General features: G+C 52.7%; 1 protein-coding gene across 1 annotated transcript; it reads right to left on the bottom strand.

Annotated features, from left to right (window-relative positions):
• Positions 1-5,597: 5,597 nt before the first annotated feature.
• On the bottom strand, positions 5,598-17,516 carry BPIFB6 (BPI fold containing family B member 6). The gene is made up of 15 exons (XM_059407958.1): positions 17,417-17,516; positions 16,071-16,155; positions 15,284-15,388; positions 14,661-14,810; positions 14,442-14,505; positions 13,960-14,020; positions 13,075-13,166; positions 11,920-12,096; positions 10,816-10,869; positions 10,241-10,414; positions 9,183-9,250; positions 7,698-7,743; positions 6,837-6,900; positions 6,328-6,404; positions 5,598-5,709 (listed from the first exon to the last, which is right to left on the bottom strand). The coding sequence occupies exons 1-15, from the start codon at positions 17,514-17,516 to the stop codon at positions 5,677-5,679; spliced, it is 1,350 nt and encodes a 449-aa protein (XP_059263941.1). The 3' UTR covers positions 5,598-5,676.
• Positions 17,517-21,116: the final 3,600 nt, after the last annotated feature.

Below are 21,116 nucleotides of genomic sequence, written 5' to 3'. Positions count from 1 at the left end.
GCTTCCCTCCTTTCCTTTGTCTAAAGAAGTCTGTTTGTCACTAGACATCACTCAAAATATTTATTTTAAGGTTCTATCATAATTTACCACTATGCATTATGTGTTTGTGTCCTTGTTTGCCATCTATGTAAGCTCCACGAGGTCAGGGACTGTGTCTAGGGCTTCTGTGCATGATTGTGTGCTGGCTGGGTACTTGCTGAGGGGGCAAGAGCAGAGGGAAACCCAGCCATGCCTTACTAACCTACCATCTGCCCTGGCACAGGGTGTGTCTGCCCAGGAGGGCACCTTCCCTTACTTGCACGAATGTACAAATGGATGCCGTAAGCACCGGTAGCAATCTTGGCAGTGCCTATCTTCTTTCTCTAAGAATCGTCCCAGAACAGCTCCCTATAACCTCAGGGTCCCTTACAGAAGGAAATATTCCCACTAGGGGAAACCAGCTGGTTTCTACGGCTTAAAGAAAAATGCCTCCCCCTCCCCCACCCGAGCCCTGCCCGTAGTGCGGTTTGGTCCTCTGTCTTCTGTTGCACCCATCCCTGTCTTTGCCGCTGCTGAGCCCCAGTTTTCCCATCGGTAAAATGGGATTTTTGTCCCATCACCCTCCAGGTAACCCCAGTGCCCTCCTAGGGTGAATTCTTTCCATGCCCGTTATTCAGATGGGACAGCAGGATGGTCGCAGGGTCAATGGTTGGGGATCTGGATGAGGCTGGGGCTGCCACAGGCTGCCTTACCCACACCTGCAGCTCCACGAGGGCTGGGTGGAGGTTCCCAGCCTCTTGCCAGCTCCTCCACCCTCTTGGGCCTGGGGGCAGCCCTTATATGCCCACAACAGCTCTGGGGACACAAAGGGGGCACAGCCGCCAGAAATCCATCAATGGGTTATGTCAGAAGCAATTGCGGTTTTTCCTGCAGGCCTGAGCTAAGCCTTCCTTCTGGGGGGAGAGAGAAGGGGGAGGGGGTGGGGGCTGGGGTTAGTGCCCAGGGGCGGGAGTGAAGGTGTGGGGTTTTGGAAGCAGCCCGGTCCTCCCAGAGCTGGGGGCAGGGCAGGGCATTCACCTGTGGAATCTCTCTCCAGGGTTCCCCGAGGGCCACCCGAATGGCACAGAATCTATTCCGCCTCCCACCGACCCCAAGCCTGGCATGGAAATAGCGGTGGGGCCTGGAGAGAGGAACTCTGCGCTAACTTGGGGGATGGGCACCAACTCCACCCCCACCTCCCAACCCCCAGTGTCCCCAGGCTCCAGAACAGGAGCTTTTCCTCCTTCCTGAGGCTGGTGCCGGTGATGGTGGAGAGAAATTCATCCATCCATCCATTCATCCTTCTATCCATCCCTTCCTTCGTCCGTACCCCCTTCAGCAGGCATTTGCAGTAGGTGCCCTACTGTTTGTTGGGCACCAGGGATCCAGAAATGAGCGGAAGGAGCAAACCCCAACCCCAAAGGAGGTGACCGCTATAACCACGACACGAATGCACGTGTTCTAGTCACCACGTTTTTATAAAGGTCAAAAGAAACAAGTGAATTCATTTTAACAGCACAGTTTATTTAACCCAATATATCCAAAATATTGTCATTCAACATTTAATACACAATTATTAATGAGACGACATATACTCTTTTTCTCATATTATGTCTGCAAAATCTACTGACCTCACACCAAATTTAGACTCATCACATTTCAAGCGCTCACCTGTCCTATTGGACAGCGTAGCTCTGGAGGAAGGACCAGATAAACCCATGACCCAGAAAGGCACAGGCTGATAACAAGAATAAAGCAGGGATGGGTGCAGCTTTCAATATGGTAGTCAGAGGAGGTCTCCGATTGGCGCAGGTGTGCCCCTTTAACCTCCAGGAGGAGAGGGGGTGGGCCGGGGGGTATATCTGGGGAAGAGCCCATAAGGCCAAGGGCAGGGCAGTGGGAAACAGATGGCCAAGGAGGCGATGGGAGCCTACAGGTTATTGTATGGATTTAGGAGACTTTGGCTATTGTTTTGTCATCCTTCTATAGGTACTGGCTCAGGCATCCCCTCCTCCAGGAAGCCCTCCTGACCCCCAAGCCTGCTGTGATCCACAGCCGCCTGGGATTCCCTCTGTCAGAGTCTGTGACACGTAGATCTGTTTCCTTGTTTCTGGGTGTTTGTGGGTCTGTCTCCTGCCCAGGGCCTAGAACCACTACCTGGGGAGATGGAGAGGAGGGACAGTGTTTGCCGCACCCACCCCATAGCCTCAGAACCCCTCCTTACGGTATTCATCCTGATGACTTCAGACGCTGAGCCCGGTGACACAATCGCACCACTTTTTTAAAATTAACTTTTTATTCAACTAGAAAGCACATACAGAGAAGGGCCCAGATCCTAAGTTACAGCTCGATGCATAATTACTGATTGAAGACTCCAGCAGCCCCTTGTGTCCCCTCCAAGTCGTTGCCTATTAAGGGCGACCACAGTCCTGACATCCAACACAAGGGATGAGCTCCATGTGCTCTCGAGGGTCCCTGCATGGAGTCACGGGTGGGCACGGTTTCCTGCTCCGTGTCTCTGAAACTCATTCATGTTGTGTGACACAGTGATGTGCTCCCCTTTGCTCTCTACCACTCTGTTCTGTGAACATACCACAGTTTGTTTCTCCCTTCTCCTGTGAGAGGCGCCTGGACTTCCCCAGACATCCCCTGGGGCCCTGCAACGCAAGTCCAGCCAGGCTGGGGGACTAACGCTCACCATTACAACTACTGCCCAGCTTGGTCCCTTGGAAGGCAGGAAAGGGCTACCTAGCATCTGGCCTGCCTTGTCTTCTCCTAACTCCTTCCAAACATTATCCAGATCCCAGATACCTGTAAGCTACCTCAGGCCCCCAAGCCAAGTCAGAGATTGCGTTTGCCTTGGGGGAATTAAAATACATATCTCCAGGCCCTACCTGGCCACCGTGACCCAGCAGGGCAGGGCTGGGGGACCTGGGAACTGGCAGATCTAACAAGCCTCTGAGGGCAATCTGATGGGCAGCCATATTGAGAGCCCCAGGGAGGGTGATGGGGAGCCAAGGAAGGGATTAGAGTGGGGAGGGAGGTGGCAGTGGGGGGGTGGACTTGAGGAGGCCAACTACCCACAGGCATTAGCTCCTAGAGTGAAGACTCTGAAGCCAGAATTCTGGGGTTCAAAACCTGACTCTGACTGTCCAGTGACTTCTCTTGCAGAGCTGCGAGTTCCCCGTCTGCAAATTAGGTGCCCACCCTCCCCCGAGCGGTCTGGCTGTGAGGACAAATATCCTGGAAATGGACTTTAGGGCATTAAGAAAGGGTGCCCAGACTGCCCGAGAAATCCCGGGGATGGCGAGATCCCTGGGAAGTCTTCACAGAATTGAAAGTGGGCTGGGACAGGAGAAGGCAGAATGGGTGGTGATTGGGGTGGATGCAAATTTGGGGGAGCATTGTGTGGTGTTTCTCTTCCCAGGGCTGGGCTCCTTGGAAGGCCAAGTTGAGTTGAGAGCTGTGGGCCCAGGGTCAGAAACCTGAGTCAAAGACTTGCTTCTTTCTTGCTCTGTGACCTCGAGCCAGTCACACACCTTCTCTGGATTTCCTTACAGGAGAATGATGGGTCCCACTGCTGAGTGTGGCATAACAGGGGAAGGAAGAGGTTTAGACGCGGGCAGGCAGGGTTCAAGTCCCAGCTGCACACGTGTGTACCCTTGGGCCTGTCACGTCACCCCTCTGAGCTTCCACTTGTTCATGTAGGGCTGGGAGAGAGTGGAAGGTGAGTAGGGCCCATGGGCTGAGAACCTCCAGCGTTACCTTCCAAGGAGGTGGGGTTACATCACAGGGCTCCCCTGGCCAGCTTAGACCCCATTTCTGCCCAGGGGGAAATCCGGGGTAACTGGCCCCTCAAGGAATGTTGAAATCAGATTAAGGTCAGAGCATCCGACCTCTCTCTCATTTCCCAGATAGAAAGACTGAAGTCCAGAGAGGAGCTGTGGCTTGTCCAAGGCCAAAGAATATGCTCCCAGTCATACCATGGGGGGAGACCAGACCTCCTGACTCTCACAGATATGTGCCTTGATTTCTCCATCAGAGCACTGGCTTGGGGAAGGTGACGGCGAGGCTTCAGGGGGCTGTATGTGTACTGTCGGAACATCCAAGGGCGGTCTGGGGGAGTGGAGGGATGTCTCTAGCATGCCCAGGGTAGGGTATCAGCCAGCGCTGGGTGACCTAGGCCTCTGGATCTGCCAGACCTTCCTCAATGCTGCCATTGTCCCGGCTTTGGGGAAATGATGGGTAATGAGATTAGGCCTGGGACGGGAGATGAGGAGACAGCCCTGGCATCCGGACTGTGGCAGGGGAGGGCTGTCCCTCCTCTGTGGCATCAGTCCAGGCCAGGCTGGGCCAGGGCGAACCTGCCAGGGCCCCATAGGCTCTGGGAGTGCTGGCCTCCCGACCAGACCTCTGGCCACACCATGCCACCCACAGACATGGAGCCCCCCACCCTCACAGACCCACCCAGAGCCCCACGTACAAAGACTCACCCCTTGGGAGACAAAGAAAGCCTAACAGACACACGCACTGAGGCCAGACACACAGCTCCATGGCTACCAACCCAGGAATTTTCGGGGCTGGAGCACCAACTGATCACCCCTGATGTACATTTTTTTTCCCCCAAAGTCATGATTATTATTTTTTTTAACATTCTAGCAAATGACACTGATTTTTAAGGTCCATATAGAGCAGACTTGTTTTAAAATGCGTTGTTCATTTTGTTATGTATAAACATTCATTTACTTTCTATTTTATATTTATTTTTAATTGAAATATACTTGACATACACCCTTGTGTAAATTGAACGTGTACAGCATTTACTTGTGAATGGAGACCATGCAGAGAACAGTAGCCGTGCCAGTCTTGGAAGAGGTGACGGGGCAGATAAACGGCAAATCCTGGGAGCCCATCCTCATGCGAGTGTTGTCTGTGAGACATAGAAACACCCCCGCACAGACTCTGTACACGGGAACACACGGACGCCCAGACAAGGATGGACACCAGAGCTCCTACCCCATTCAAACCACTACAGTAGACCCTCCCATCCGCACACAGGTGTTGTGAGGGTTGCAGAGGCTGACATGGGAGAGCTTCTGCAGGCTCCCTGTGGATGGGGCCGTCCTCAACATAAGATCTGGGGTAAGCAGCTGAGATGGGCGGAGAGGGGCTTTGCCATTTGCTAAGATGTGTGACCTCATGAAGGGAGTTGGCCCTGTGTCTCAGCTTCCCCATCTGTAAAATGGAGATGGCCATAGTTGCATGGGTTATTGGGTGGATGAAATGAGATAGTACAAGTAAAGTCTGGAGCATGGCATTCAGCAGGCGCTCCATATATGCCCACATCTGCCCCTGAAGGCTGTGACCAGTGTTCCTGTAGACTCCAAGCCAGTCTTACACTCCAAAACCCACTGAAGCGGAAGAAGAGGCAGGCGTCACTTTACTACAAATAAAGAGATCAAACCATCAGATGTTCGTGAGGAGCTTTCTCCTATTTATTGCCAAGGCCCAGCCCAGGCCGGCCCCACTCACTCCTTGTCAAAGAGGGTGGCCACTCGCAGTAAGGGGCCCTGGCCCACTGGCTCCACTCGGGGGCTCCTCCAGGGGGCGCAGCTGGGTGGGTCCGTGTGTACAACCAGCAGGCGAATCCTGCCCTGGTCAGTTCAGCTTCAAGTTCAGCACCAGGGCATTCTGAAAGGGAGCAAAGGGCCAGGTGGGGCCGGGGAACCATCGCACAGGACGGCTCGGGCTGGGGGCCAGGAAATGGAAGCCAGGGTGGTGTGTAGGAGCAAAGGATATCCTAGACCTGCCTGTGGCCCTTTGCACCTCTAAGTGTCCGTTTTCTCAGTGATCGAGTGGGGACAGCATCCCTACCTCCCAGAGTGGAGAGGTCAAATGAGAAACACATACATTTATGCTTGCTATTAAATACTCGGCATGCAGTGTAAAGTTAATATTTATTAAGCACTTACTGTATGCCTTTAGGTGAATTATCTCAATAGTTCTTTCTGAGGTAGATACACCCATATTATCAGCCCTATTTTAAGCCACAGAAAAAGGTGAAGTCATTTGCCAGAGGTATTAGAGAAGGGAAGTAGCAGGACTCAAGTTTCCTTCTGGGGAGCCCCTGGCCAAGGGGAGCCCTAGGTCTGAGGAGGAGATTCTTGTTCAGGAAAGCAGCAGGATTGTACTGATGGCCGCTGCCCTCCTCAGGCCTCCTCCCTCCAGGCTGACAGAAGCAGGCTTTTGCTCATCATTCACTGGCCAAAAGTACTGACTGACCCGGCTTTTCTTAGCTCCTTAACTCACCTCTACTATGCTCAGCTCTGCCAGGTTGTAATCCATGTCCAGAAGGTCTGGAAGTGGGAACCCAACTTGGAGCGCATCTGAGAAACACAGTGAAAGTCATTTGAGCTGATGACTCTGCAGTCAATTGATTACTCCTTAAAGCCACTCCTTGGCCACTGGGAGCAGAGTAGCGGGAAATAGCACAGGGACGGATTCATGATCTCTGCCAGCCAGCGTGGCATAGAGAATGTAAGCCTGGTCACCGCGTACTCACATCCCAGGTCTGGGGCAAGATCTGACTCATGGTGTGGGGTCCAGAGCTGAGGATCCCAAACTGTGGAAGGGGCCTTTGTCCCCAGACAGGTGACATTCAGACTCCATTAACTTCAAAGACCCGGCAGTGACAGTCCACTCTCTCTTTGCCTCCCTTATCTGGGGCCAGTGAAGGGGATTTGAGACCACCAAGGTGGCATCCCCTCCTTACAGTGTTTCTTGACACCAGTAAAATCAAAGCCCCCTGGAGCCCTCACCGTTGACTACTGGGACGTACGCTTCTCGGAGATAATCAGTAATGAAGCCAGTCAACTTCTTCTCCTGGGGGTAAGAGAGAAAGAGAGAACACCCACATCCCATCATTTGATTCAACTCAGTTCAAAAGATTTTTGCAGCCCTCACTTCAGCCACGTCTGGGGGCCACAGGAATGCATATTAGAGACATCAAATTGTTCACCAAGCATCAAAACTGGAAGGACCCTGTTTGACTGTATGCTAATGCATACAGTTAGCCCCTGTTGAGTGACATGATGGGCCTTGGGTCATGGTGCAGGCACGGAGGAATTGAGGACACAGAGGGTGACCTGTGGGTCTCATGTTGCTCCTACAGAAAACTCAGTAGTTTTGATCAGTCATTCATTCACTACCTCTCTGTACCTCAGTTTCTCCATCTGTGAAAATGGAATATAATAGTGCCTATGCCCAGGGGATCAGTGAGTTTGGGTAGAGCACAGAGCACAGAGTAAGTGTTTAGGAAGTGCTATTGTTGTTATTATTATTATTGGTGCCTACTGGTCAGGTTCTGTCCTAGGACCTAAGGCTACAGAGACTAATAAAAATGGCAGCTGGGCCAACCAACCCAGACCAGGCTGCTGCTATGCACAACAGTGTAATTAAAATCAATTCACGGAGATGTCTAAATTCTATCCAGAAGAGGAGAGGGACTCAGCGAGGCTACGTGAATTTCCCAAGGTCACACAGCAAAGCCAGCTTCCCCAAGCCCCAGCGTGAGCTGCTCTATTCCTTCTGCCTCCATTTCAGGGGCCATCCCTGCCAAGGGAGAACAAGCACAGTCTTGCCCTCAAACCAGACCAGAAAGAAGCACTTGAGATACTTACATTGAAAGCACCAATCGATGAGGACTCCCGTGACAGGCTCAGTAATCTGCATGGGGTGGCAGGGGCAGGGGACAAGGAGTGGGCAGGGCAGTCAGAGCTACTGCTCCTGACCACGGATAAAGGGGATCTCCAACACCTACAGACCCTCCCTGATGCAGAAGTCCCTATACAGCCTTCAGACCAGATGCTCGTAAGTCCCTACTTGGATACTACCTACGACGGAGCAGTCCTCTCCTTTCATTACAGCCTATTTTGTTTCCTACAGCTCAAACCACTCCTTCTTCTCATGGGTCCTGACTCTTCCCTCTGGGACTCCCAGCCATGTCTATGCTCCTGCCCAATGCTAGGCATGCAAGGGTTTGTTGCCCAATAAATCAGTCCCACATCCCTGCAGGGCATAGGATTAAGACCCTTCACATGACCCCCTCCCTGCACAGCCTCCAATAAGCACTAATACATGATGGCACCCGTGACAGTCATCTGATTTTGTCTTCCCAAGTTCTATTCTCTATTCAGTAGCAGACCTCCCATTTTCCACTCTCATTCCAAGGCATTCAGAGTCCTAGGGTGAGCACGACCCGGACCTTACCAATCAGAACATTTCATCTCTGACATCAGTGGCTAGTTTCCGACTGGTGATGTGATCCATGCTAAACCAATGAGAAGCAGCCTTGAACTTGGAACTGAGCCCCCATTGGACAAGAGGCCTCTCTTGGTGTTGGGGTCACTTTGACACCACCTAGGGACAGGCTGCCTGAGAATTCAGCCAACAGAGTGGACAGTAAAGATCAAGGGAGGAGGGAGATCCTGAGGACTTTGTGTACCTAAGATCCAGCCATGCCTGAAAGTAAGAAATTAAGATCTACCCCTAGAGTTTTCAATTATGTGAGCCCGAAGATTCTCTTTTGGGCTTAGCCAGTTAAGTTGGAATTGTCTCTGGCACCGAAAGAATCTTGGCCTGATAAAAGTCAGATCCAAGATTAAGTCAAATGTAAAAAGTAAGGAGGAAGACTACGGTGTTGAAGTAGGATAATGAATATAACGTTGGAGCCAGTGCTTCACATACAGACAGAGCTCTATTAATGTTAGCTATTGGTAGTAGAAGGACAGGCTTCCAGGAAGAGGTGGCATTTATGGTGGATGCCAGGAGGCAGGTGGCATTTGGATGACATGGGCAAAAGCTTATTAATGGAAAAGGGGACATGGACCCACGATCAGACTCACTGTGCAAGAGCCTAGAAGAGCAGAAGCAGTGGTGGGAGAATTTGAGATGAGCCTTGAGTGCCAGGCTAAGATTTGGGAGAAGATCATGCAAATAATGGGGAGCTATTGAGGATTCTAGAAGAGAGATGGTGACCAGAGCAGCCCGGCAGTGTGGGTCATGCTGGATGGATCAGAGGGAGACCCTGGAGCAGAAAAACCAAGCACTTGTGGTAATGCCCGTGCAGGGGAACAAGGACACCAGCACAGGCAGCAGAATCCTACCTGTTCAGAGAGGTGACCATCTGCAGACGGTTCTCACGAACAGAGTACTGGATTTTCAGGTTGAAGTGCTGGCAGGCGGCAGAAGGGGACAAAAGCAGGGAGAAGGCAGTGGGTGCCCCTTAAGGGCTGGTAAAACCCAGGGGCTCCACCACCTTCCCTGCATCATTGCCATGGCAAAGCAGGGGTCTTCCTCTCTGCCCATCCCACCTTCAGGAACTGAATCTAGTAGTCTCCCCCTGCCCACAGCCCAGGTTCCTCAACATCTCTGTACCTGCCCCAGGATTAGACTCTTAAAAATATCTGGCACCAGGGCACTTGAGTGGTTCAGTTGGTTGGGCATCTGCCTTTGGCTCATGTCATGATCCCAGGATCCTGAGATCGAGCCCCATGTCGGGTTCCCTGCTCAGTGGGAGCCTGCTTCTCCCTCTCCTCCTTACCCATGCTCTCTTCTCATTATCTCTGTCTGTCTCTCTCTTGAATAATTATATAAAATAAAATAAATACATCTGACACCTTGTAGGTCCTTGCACACACCACGCTATTGCTCCAGCCTTTGCACATCCTGTTATATCTACGTGGGGTACCTTCTATCACCAGCATTAACTCTTTCTGTGGCCAGCTCCTGCTCAACCTTGAAAACATAGTGTAGGCATCACCTCCTCTGGGAAGTCCTCCGTGATTTCCTCAACTAGATTTGAGAACTTCCTAGGCTCCTATATTTCCCTAGGTGAGCCCTTTTCAGCCCTTGTATATGCTAATGAATGTTGGAGGAAGGAAAGGAGGTAGGGAAGGGGGGAAGAAGATAGGCATGGAGGGAGGAGAGAGAAAGGAAGGACCCAACTGTTGACCCTCAGTTTGTTGATCTTTCTGTCCATTCAAAGGTTCAGTGGCAGAGCCAAGTATCAGATACCAGGTGACAGCTCCCAGGAGGTTAGGATCACATAATTGGGATTAATTAAGGATATGTCAATATATTACTTGGCTATCAACTAAAATCCTACACTGCAGCCTTGAATATCCATAAAGTGGGGCTTAAGTGGGAAAGAGATTATACTCACACTTTCCAGGAGAAAGAGGGATACGGGAGCCTTGCCCCGCCGCCGAACAGCAAACATCTCCAGGGTGCCGTGGAGGTGCAGTAGGCTATTGCCTGTCTCCATGGTGATCTTGGGGGGCTTGTTTATCCTGATCTGGGTCACCAAGGGCTTCGGCTTGGGATAAGCCTTAGTTACCTACAGAAACCAGGACACTCCCCTCAAGGCCCACCCTCAGATGGGTGGCTTCAGCTGAAACCAGGAGTCCATCATGAAGTGGGTGATTAGTACCCTGGACACAGAAAACATGACATGCAAGGGCATGCATGCACAGAAAACATGACATGCATGTCTACCGGGAAATAAAAGAAACAAAACAAGCAGTCTGGCTCTTTCTTATTAGACATAGAAAGTATAACCCACAAAACCTGAGCTCTTTCTATGCTAGACCCAAAGAGTACTTTATGGAGAAGTCAGGATGATTCTATATCAGACAAGAGAAATGTGACCTTGAAAGTCTGCCTCCCAAATCTCTTGTTCCCTTCAACTGGAGAACAGAGCAGGGAAATAGGGAGATCATGGGCAGTCAGGGCACTCACTTTAGGGATGAAGCCAGCCAGGGTCTTCGTGGTTTGTGGGGGCAGTTGACCAATCTACAAAATAAATCAAGGTTAAGATTACTGAAGCCTTCCCCTGTCCTTCTGAACAGACACCTCCTCTGAGTCTATAAGGTAAGCCCTCTGTGGTTCCCTCCTGCGTATTATCACCCTGTGATTAAGTAGATAAGGAGCTCCCGGGTAGCCCAGATTGTGGCTTACATGACCCAATGTCCATGGCTCTTCGCATAAGGTGAGATGCTGAGAAAATATTGGATGAAAAACTGGCAGACAGATGTAGAATGGATGGATGTGATGCATGAGAGGAGGGTGGGTGGACGGACTTGTGGGTGCGTGGATGAATGGGGAAATGGATCAACAAATGAGTGCTGAATGGATTCGTGGATGGACGGATGAGCCGTTATGCAAGAGAATGAATAATAAATGAGCAGGTGGATGGGGTGGGTGGAGGGATGAAAGGAATGATGGATAAGAAGATGGGTAGGTAAGAAGATGTGGGGTGGTCTGATAAATGGAAGGTAGAGTGGATAAGGAATGGATTGATAGGTGGTAGGATGGATGAGAAGGTACATGGATGGATGGAGGGTGTATGGATGGGATGATGAATTGATGGATCAGCGGTGATGGATGGAAAGATGGATGAATGTCCAGATGAGTAGGAGGCTGGATAATGGAGAGTTGGGTAGGTAGATGGGTGTTTGGGTGGCGAAGGACAGATATAGACTCACTTCTTTGGTAGTATCAGACCCTGTGGTTGGATGGCGGCTGGATGGATAGAGTCTAGGGCATGAATACATGACGGTGAGATGGATGGACAAGGGGCTGATGACTGGATAAGAAAATGTGGACGGATGGCCAGAGCATGAGACTTGTAGGTTGATCTATAAATGCTTGGTTGCATGGACAGTTGGACGGACGGATGAGTAGATGTGGTTACGTGGACAGAGAGATGGTTGGTGCTGGGGCACACTGATGATAGAGACCCAAATCAGTCCCGGCAACTCCAGTCTTGGTGCTTTCCCCAGCCCCAGGATAATTCTCAGAACAGACACACCAAGCAGGGACTGTCATTACAGGGCAGCTCACCTTCATATCATGGACATTCACATCGAACGACTTCTGCAGAAGGGCCAGCTCTGCGGTGAGGAAGGTGGCCGAGAGCAGCAGCTGTGAGGAGCCTTCAGCATAGCCTTCAGGGAACTCAAAGGCCTCCCCAGCGTTGGCAGGCTGGATGGTGTTGCCCCCTTGCTGTTGCACTGTAGGCTGTGGGACAGCAGGGAGAGAGATGCTCGGCCTTGGCCATGAAGGACTGTGGCTGGGAAAAAGACTATCCTCCTTGGTGCGCCTGGGTGGCTCAGTAGGTTAAAGCCTCTGCCTTCAGCTCTGGTCCTGATCCCAGGGTCCTGGGATCGAGCCCTGCATCAGGCTCTCTGCTCAGCAGGGAGCCTGCTTCCCTTCCTCTCTCTCTCTCTGCCTGCCTCTCTGCCTACTTGTGATCTGTCAAATAAATAAATAAATCTTTAAAAAAAGAAAAAAAGACTCCGTCCTTCAAACTAAGTGGTGCCAAACCAGCCCTCAAGTCAGCAAGTCACTAGATGGTAGGGCCAAGAGCAGGCTATCCTCCTAGGGTACAGATGGGTAAACTGAGGCCTTGAGGATAAAGGATCAATCACTAAGCCACAGGTGGTCACTCATGGGATTGCTTAAATAACCCCAGTTAATCTGACTGGAGCTCTCGTTGATGTAGACATGCTTTCTGCTTATACTCAGAAGGAAGTGAGTGGCAAACAACACAAGGCCTGGGAGCACCGCACCAGAGGAAGGCTTCACGAGAAGATGATGTTGCGGGGTTTTTCTTCCCAATCCAAGAAGAGGCACCTGGAGTTCTGGAGACCCACCTCTGCCACCAACTCCCAGTGAGACCCAAGTCCTGTCTCCCCCACCACCTGGCCCCCGTGTTCCCATGGGTACAACTGGGTGAGCCACTCTTTGCAAGAAGCAGACAACCTTCAGAAGGTGTGAGTGTGGGGTCAGCAGTCCTGGGAGTCAGCTCAGGACTCAGGATTCATGTTGAGAGCAGAGAGAGGGAGAAAGCTTCAGTGTCAGGGAACACTCTCCTGGTGGGCTTGGTCTGCCAGAGCCAGAAGGACCCTCCCAACCTCCACAGCCCAGTCCAGCCACCTCCCCAGCAGAAGCAGGCTGGTGAGATCCCAGACCCTGGGGGGGTCCCCTGGCACTTACGCTGAAGTCTACTTGGACGGAGCTGGCCGTGGTGGTCGGCATGGACGTCAGGACATATTTGATCGTGCCCATCTGGCCCACGGGCATCGGGGCTGTGCAAGAAGGGTTCTACTCAGAGAGGGTCGAACTAGGGGCAGGTCATAGATGCTGGCATCAGCCAGCTGCTATCTGAGCTGGCCCAGGTACTAGAGGCCTTGGCCCTCTGTGTGACCCAAGGCAAGTTGCTTAGCATCTCTGGGCCTCAGTAACTTCATCTGTAGAATGGAGCCAGTGGTGGCTGGCCTGGAAATCCCGCTCCCTTGCATCACTCTGTGGCCACAGAACTTGAGAGTTTCCTGAGGGCTGTTGTGGCTCAGTTCCCACAACAGACTGGTGTGATCAGGGTTCTTGGCCCTGTTTTATAGATGTGTAGACTGAGGCTCAGAGGAGTAAAGTGTCCCAGGCCATGCTGCTGAGCACATGGGCCAGTTTTCTTCATTCCCAGCCATTGGGTTTTCCTCTCACCCCACTAACAAACCCCATGAACCCTGAGATAGCAGATGCCATAGATCCCCAGGGGCAGAGGAAAGAGTCAGGTATCATCACTATAGGATTACTATGCAGGGTGCGAGGTTTGTGGAAGAGCCCACCATGACTGCTGTCCTTGCAGTATTGGGGGTCATGGATAGAACATTGGATGGAAGGCTGAGACAAAAATCCCAGAGTCCCTCAGGCCCTCAGGTTTCCCATCTGGACAGTAGGGGGGTAGACCTTAGACCGAGACCTTAGACCTCTTCTGTCCCAAGGCTGGGCTTGGAAAAGGCGCTTGAATGGGGAATGAAGGCTGCCAAATCCAGCCATCCAGATGTCCCCATGTGGGAGCAAGGCATGGCTGGGGCCACTCACCATTCAGGGTGGCCCACTTCTTGTTCACGTACACCAGGACCGCGTCGATGGCTGGACACATCTGGAAGCAGAAAGGCGCTGGGCTGAGGGGGCCCCGGCATGGAGGACCTCATTCCTCACAGCTGAATGGTACTCCATGGGGAGACCCAAGAGTCCTGGAAGGACAGGGACTGGAGGGGAAACCGAGGCCCCAAGTCACACAGAAAATTAGTGGCAGAGCCTGGGCTAGAGTCCCAAGCTCCGAACCACAGTCTGCAGAATCAGCAAGGACTGGTCCCCAGCAAATGGTAAGCATTCCTCCTTCTGTGCTCATGGCAGACATCACTAGATGATCAAAGCACTTCTTCCCCCTGAGGCAGCCATAGCCTCAGAGTCCTCCTCAGTCAGTTGGAGTGGCACTCGAGAGAAAAGGCATTTTCCAGCCCTGGTCCGAGCACTGCCCTGGATGTGGGTGTGGGTGGAGGCTTGCTCCAGGCACTCACCAGGCTCGGAAGAACTTTGTGTAGCGTGCTGTCCAGGAACTTGTTGACAACCTTAGGCAGCATGCTGGACACAGAGGATGGGGACAGGGCATAGACGGTAGGCAGTTAGGTACAGGAGACATACAGGGACACGACAAAGGGAGTGACTCCGGGAGCGGGACAGAGGGCAGGGGCGGCACCGTGGACCCCACCCACCTCCCCAGCCACGGAGTCCCTCACTTGCTAGGCATGTTGGTCTTCACGCTGATCAGGATGATCTCACAGCCCTCGCTCTTAAACACGGGGAGGCCTGTTTCCTCATCCTGCAGAAGCCGGTCGGTGGCTGTGATGTTCAGAGCCACCATGATCTCCATGTTCCCGCCCATGAAGCTGGAGGGGCGGGCAAGCAGGCATCATGGACAGCTATGCCACTGCGGCCACTATCCTTGTCTCATCTTTGCTCTCAGTCTCAGCAACTCTGGGAGGGGGAAAGGGTCAGAGGCACCACCCCCACAGGACAGAAAAAGAGGATGGGACCTGCTCAAGGTCACAAAACCAGTCTTCCTCTTCCCTCTTGCTTTGGGGAATTCCTACACAACCTTTAAAACCCTCCTCAGCTATCATTATCTCCCCGAAGCCTTTTTTGATTGCCCTCACACTGCTAGTGCTTCCTCTGTCCTAGGCTAAGCGCTCAGTCTGTGATCGTCTAGGCTCAGGTCTGGTTCCCACCCAACGCAGGAACCAGATATGCCCATCTCAGAGCACAGCGCCCAGGCGGTCCACAGTAGGTACTCAATAAATGTACACAGAAGAGTAAGACAAGGGCATGCTCCTCTCCCCCTCCCCTCCTCTGCCATCCTCACCTCTTGCCAGTGATGGTCATGCCGGTGGACACACACTGGAAGATACCCACGCCAGGGATGAAGTTCAAGGTGATGACAGGCAGCTGCACATCCTTCACTTTCACACTGGGAGGGGTCAGACATCCACAGCAATGAGAACCCGACCGTTGAAACCCAGGCCCTGAACCCCGTTCCTCCACCACCATGTTGGGAACTCTTGGGTAACCCCCTCACCCCGTCCTGTCACAGGGATAAGCCTGCGTCATGGGACCATCGTGAGATGGAAAGCCTGGAAACTGTTTGTACACAGTACTTGCCATATGTGAATCAGGACACTTGGCTGTGTGACCTTGGGCTGTACCCTTCCTCTTTGGGGGCTTCAGCTTCCCCACTGGCAAGATGGGGAGGTTTGCCAATGGCATCACTGTTGGCATTTTGGGCAGAATAATTCTTTGTTGTGGGGGGCTGTCCTGTGTCTCATAGGACGTTTAGCAGCATCGCTGTTTACCGACATTGCCAAATGTCCCTTGGAGGCAAAATCCCCCATGGTTGAGAACCACCAGTCAAGATCCAGGATAACAAAGATGTGGCTCATCTGACACCCTCCATCACCAGCATTGCTGACCCAAGCTCTCAGCAGACGCTGCTAATTGGTTACCGTCTATTTCCAGCTCAGTGCAGAGTGCTCAGAGTCCATCTTCCCCAGCACATCCCAGGCAGTCTCCTCTCCCTTCTGCCCTCTCAGGTCCTGGACAGCATTCCCCACCGTCCTCTGCCCTGCTACCCCCAAAGCCCATCCCCTACTCACTTGGTGATGCCCTTGATGGGCTTCTTGCCTGCCTCAGCTGCCATCTGTTCCAGGATGTGGCTCTCATCCATGGCGCTCTGCACCTCTGGATGGGACAGGGTGTGGGGGGGTGTCACAGAGAGATGCTTAGCGGGGCTCCCCACTGCTTTCCTGTCTGGAGCCAACCTCTCAGACATCCCAGGCATAAGCCACTCACAAGTGGCACAACTCTGTGCCCACAGTCCCTGTGCCCCGCCCTGGGCTGGGTGATGGGGAGACTCAGAGAAGAGCCACACCTGGCCCCTGTCCTCCTCAGCCTCACGCAGCAGTCACCAGCAATGACAGTAACAAGTGACAAGAGCCATCCATAGTATGCAGACAGTTGGAGGAACCACAGGAGGGGTTTGTTCCAGGAGGAGAAGAGCTGGGGAAGGCTTCCAAGAGGAAGTGCCCCATCAGCTGGTTCTTGAAGGAGGGATAGGAATTTTCACTAGGAGGCAGTGACTTTGAAGGCTAGTCCATGAAAAATGCATAAGTCGAGAAGCGAGGAAGAAGGTAGCATAGAGAGTTAAGAGTGAGAAAATTCAGCAAGGCTGGAGGGCGGGGCCAGACAGGACAGGGAGGAAGCAGTCTGCAGGGGGCATATCATGGAGGTCCGAACCCCAGGCTAGAGTATTAACTTTATCCTGTGGCCCAGCCACCCTCAAAGCTGCGTGACGAGGGAGCATCTGAGAGCTTATTAAAGATGCAGATGCTGCTGGTTCCCCACTGGGGGTCCCAGCCCCCAGTCAGAGACTGATTCCCAGAAAGGGGACGAAGACAGAGCCGGAGGAATTGTCATCAGCTCTTTGCAGCAGCACGTGACTTCATTTCCCCTGACATCGTGGAGCTAGGAGGTGGCAAGTAACTTTTACTAAAGGTACCCCAGGAGAGTGTAAACTCACACTTCATTGTAAGGACTGGTCACCCGATTTCACATTTCTTTACATTTTAAGTTTATGGAGGAGTAGACCCTAACACAGAACAGTAACACCTTGCCTGAGGTCACACAGCAAATTGTTGGCAGAGCTGGGCTTTGACTCCGGTCTGTCTTCCCCACAATCCTCTTATGGCCCCAGGCCTGCTGTCAGGGTCTGGAGAGTCTCTGGGGAAGCAGGGTTTCCAGCTCTGCCTCCAACTTGTGGAGGGACCCTGGACAAGTCACCCTATTTTCTCTGGGTCTCAGTTTCTTCCTCAGCCAAATGGAGGAATAATATCATTGCCGTTAACTTTTATTTTGAGGATCGTGGGATGCTCAAGGCCGTGCAAACAGGAGCGGTCACCACGCCCCACCTGCCCCCAGCCCCGAGCCCCGCTCGCCAGCTCACCGCGGTTCATGATGTCCATGCCCAGCCGCAGCCGTGCCCCAGGGTCTGCTCGGGTATGGGTCAGCAGGCCGCAGAGGGCCAGAAACAGGATCTGCATCATGGCTCCACCTGTGCCACAGGTCCGCAGTTGGTTGCAGCCCCCCAGGCCCCAGTTTCCCTGGGGGCTTCCCGTGTTCCAAAAGAGAACAGGCCCCCTGGATGGTCTTGGGGGTCCAGGAGCCTTTGAACTCTAGCCAGTTCCACAAACCTCATTGCTGACTTCCAGAGGGGTCCAAAAGTGTCCAGATTAAACACAGAGCCTCAGGGGCACCCCAGGAAGGTCACTTCCCTTGTCTAGGCCTCAGTTTCCCCATCTGTGGGCATGATATATTCTGACCAGCCTGCATTATGGGGTTGGTGGGGGGCTTCAGCTGCTGTTTTTCATAAGTTCAAGGGCAGCTCAGTGCCAGGCAATGCCAGGGTCGCAGAGGGGATGGGGAACTCCCACCATGGTATGGGAATGGGGGAACCCTCTGCTCCCCCAATCCTGATACTACAGTCAATGGCATCCCCCACTTCCTTTGGCTCAATCTCACTTCCAGAAATCTCAACTCACAGCTCCTTAAGGTCCCTTGAGATATTACCACACCAGAAAGGAAACTGAGGCAAACACACAGGTCTGATAGGCAGTGAGTAGAGAACTGAATAAGGACCTCCCCGGGCCCTTCAAGGTTTCCAGAAAAGCTTCACCCCAACCCCGGACCCCCAGAAATTCCACCCTCTTACTTACCGAGACCTGAAATTCTCCCAAGCAGAGGGCAAGTGTTTATTTCAGGTTTGAGCTGTGGACGAGCAGATTTAAAAAGGGACCGTGGCGCCTGGCTTGAGTCACCCAGAGACGGGGAGTTCCAGCTGGACTCCTGCTAACATCAGGCTCTACCACTGGGGGCTCCACGGACCCACAGAGGTGGGCGCCTACTGGAGCTGCCTCCCCGGCCAGAGCCCATACCTGGATTCATTCATTCACCTCACATTTACTGAGTGTCTGTTATGTGCTAGGCAGACCAGGCCACAAGGTACACATGGCAGAGATAGTCCTACTCCTCCTGAATCTTAAAGAGAAGCAATAGAATGGGATAGAGTGCGTGCATGCGTGCGTGCATGTGCGTGGAGGGGGCTGTGTGCGTGTGTGTGCGTGTGCATGTGTGTGCATCTGCTTGTGCGTGTGCGTGTGCGTGTGTATGCTCACTCGGGGCATGAGGGCTGGGAGGGTCAGGGAAGACCCCCCTGCTGAGACGGGGATATTGAGACTGAGACCTGAATGATGAGAAGCAGCCAGCTTTTAAAACGCCAGGAAGACCATTCAGGCCTACAATCAACATTTGCTAAATCAGAATCTAATCTCTTTCTCTCTCATTCAATTTTTAAACATTTAAAAAAAATTTTTTTTATTAACATATAATGTATTATTAGCCCCAGGGGTACAGGTCTGTGAATTACCAGGTTTACACACTTCACAGCACTAACCATAGTCTCTCATTCAATTTTTAAAGCTCTCTCTGGGCTTAAACAAAATCAGTCTTAGTGTTTCCTCGACGTCTGTAAACACACACACTCATGTGCCACGGGCATGTGTGGGGTACCTGCATGCTCAAGGCCGAGCCTCTTTGAAAATCCCCAGAGTTATTGTGAAGTTCAATGTCAGGGTGACCTAGCAGGAAGGGGCTTGGTGAAGGTCTCCTCCGGCCCCAACCCCACCTCCCAGCCCCAAGACAGCCCACCTCAGTCTCTCATGCCCAAGCCAGCACTATTGCCAGGTATTGAGGCCACTCGGTAGGGAACGCCTGGGTGGCTCAGGGGGTTAAGCGTCTACCTTCAGCTCGGGTTATGATCTCAGGGTCCTGAGACTGAGTTTCGCATCGAGTCCCGCATCAGGGTCTCTGTTCGGTGGGGCGTCTGCCTTTCCCTCTCCCTCTGTCCTTCCCTTCTACTTGTGCTCTCTGTGGTGCATGCTCTCTCCCTCTCAAATAAATCAATAAAATCTTTTTTAAAAAATGAAAAGCCTACTTGGGGGATAAGCAGCTTGGGGTAACAGGGTTGTGTGAGTGTTTCTGGGACAGTCAATGCTAAGGTTTTGTTTCTGGCTTTGTTTGTCCTTTGCCTCGGCTGTTCTTCCTTTAGAATGCCCTTCCCTGCCCCAATCCACAGCCTGCTCATCCTCAAGTCCTAATTTCAGCCTTCGTCTCCTCCACCAGGAGGAAGAGACAAACAGCCCCAGTCTCAAAGATTGCAGCTTGAAATTGACTGTCTTAATCCATCCTACTGAAGATGAGTGTCTCCAGCGGTCCGCACCCCATCCTCTGCTCACATGTTTTCCTCCAACTGAAGTCCCTTCCTCCCTCTCTCTGCCCCTGTTGCCCCAGCTCAGCTCTGAGATCCTGCAAAGCAGGATCTCCACGGTCTTCCCTCAGCCTCAGAGCCCAGCGAGGCCCCTTGGATCTTCTGTCTCCATCTTGCCTAAGTCCTGCAGCATCTGAAAATTTCAGTGGCTTCCTGTTGGGGGTGGGGGGGATCCAGGCAGGGGTCAGGACATTGATCCAAGCCCTGACCTTCCACCCACTTGTTGTGATCTCAGGCAAGTCCCTTCTCTCTGGGCCTCTTCTCATCTATAAAATGACAGAGCTGGAGATGACACCGTCTGGGGAGATTTCCACGGATGGGGCCTGTCCTTACCTTGCTGAGCCCAGGGATAGCCTGCAGATGACAGACCTCTGCCTCCCAACCCTGGGACGAGAAAGTCCTTATATTCAGGAACCTGATTAGCTGTTTGGGTAATTAAGGGTTTAATAAGGCCCAGATAATTATCTAGCGGCCCAAAGAACAGGAGCCCCAAAGCTCACGTGATGCTTCAGTCTGTTCCAATGTCAATAACACAGAGGAGGAGAGTGGCTGGGGAGCCTGGGTGCTGCACGAGGGTGGGCACTGGGAAGGGGAGGATGCGGTCGCCTTAGCCGGTGTCAGGGCTCACACTGCCCCCCCTTCCCTGCATTCAGCACTTCCCACCAGGCTGGACACGTAGCTGGCACTCGTCTGTTTTTTCCACAAACGTTTATTGAGAACCTACTGTGTGCCAGGCCTGTGCAGGTGCTGCATTGAACAAAGCTGTTGGGGTCCTCCTAGAGCCTACAGCGGGAGATAGACATGCCACAAATTGACAAATCACAGAGCCAGGTCGTTCCTGGGGTCGTAAGTGTGGAAGGCAGGTCCCCCGCTGACCCAGGGGGATGAGACAGGAAGGGAAACAAGGAGTTGACGTTAGTGCCGAAGACTCGTGGAGCAGAGGGTATTACAGTTGATGCCCGAGGAGCGAGCAGAGCCCCTGCTCAAGGTGTTCCAGGCCGGTGTCGGCAAGTGCAAAGGCCTGGCAGACATTGCCGGACCTGCCGGAGATGCACAGGAGACACAAGGAGCTAATGGCCCCACACGGGATCCTCAGAGGGACCCTCCTGGAGGGAATGCCGGGAGTTGGTGAATAGCCACTGAGCTTCTCTCCGGGTCCAAACCCAGGACAATGAGGGCAGGGGGATCCCAGGGCAGCACCCACACCGGCCACAGAGCTGGGGCTGGAACCCGGGCTTGGCTGTCCAGCCTCTCGTGTGCTTTCCATGATGCCATGATGGTCTCAAGGGGGACCCCTTGAGAGTGATGGAGAGTCCCGGGG

Source organism: Mustela nigripes, chromosome 7, assembly GCF_022355385.1.
Source record: "Mustela nigripes isolate SB6536 chromosome 7, MUSNIG.SB6536, whole genome shotgun sequence".
Taxonomy (NCBI): Eukaryota; Metazoa; Chordata; class Mammalia; order Carnivora; family Mustelidae; genus Mustela; species Mustela nigripes.
Note: the sequence above shows the minus strand (reverse complement) of the source record. Positions and strands in the feature narration are given on the sequence as shown.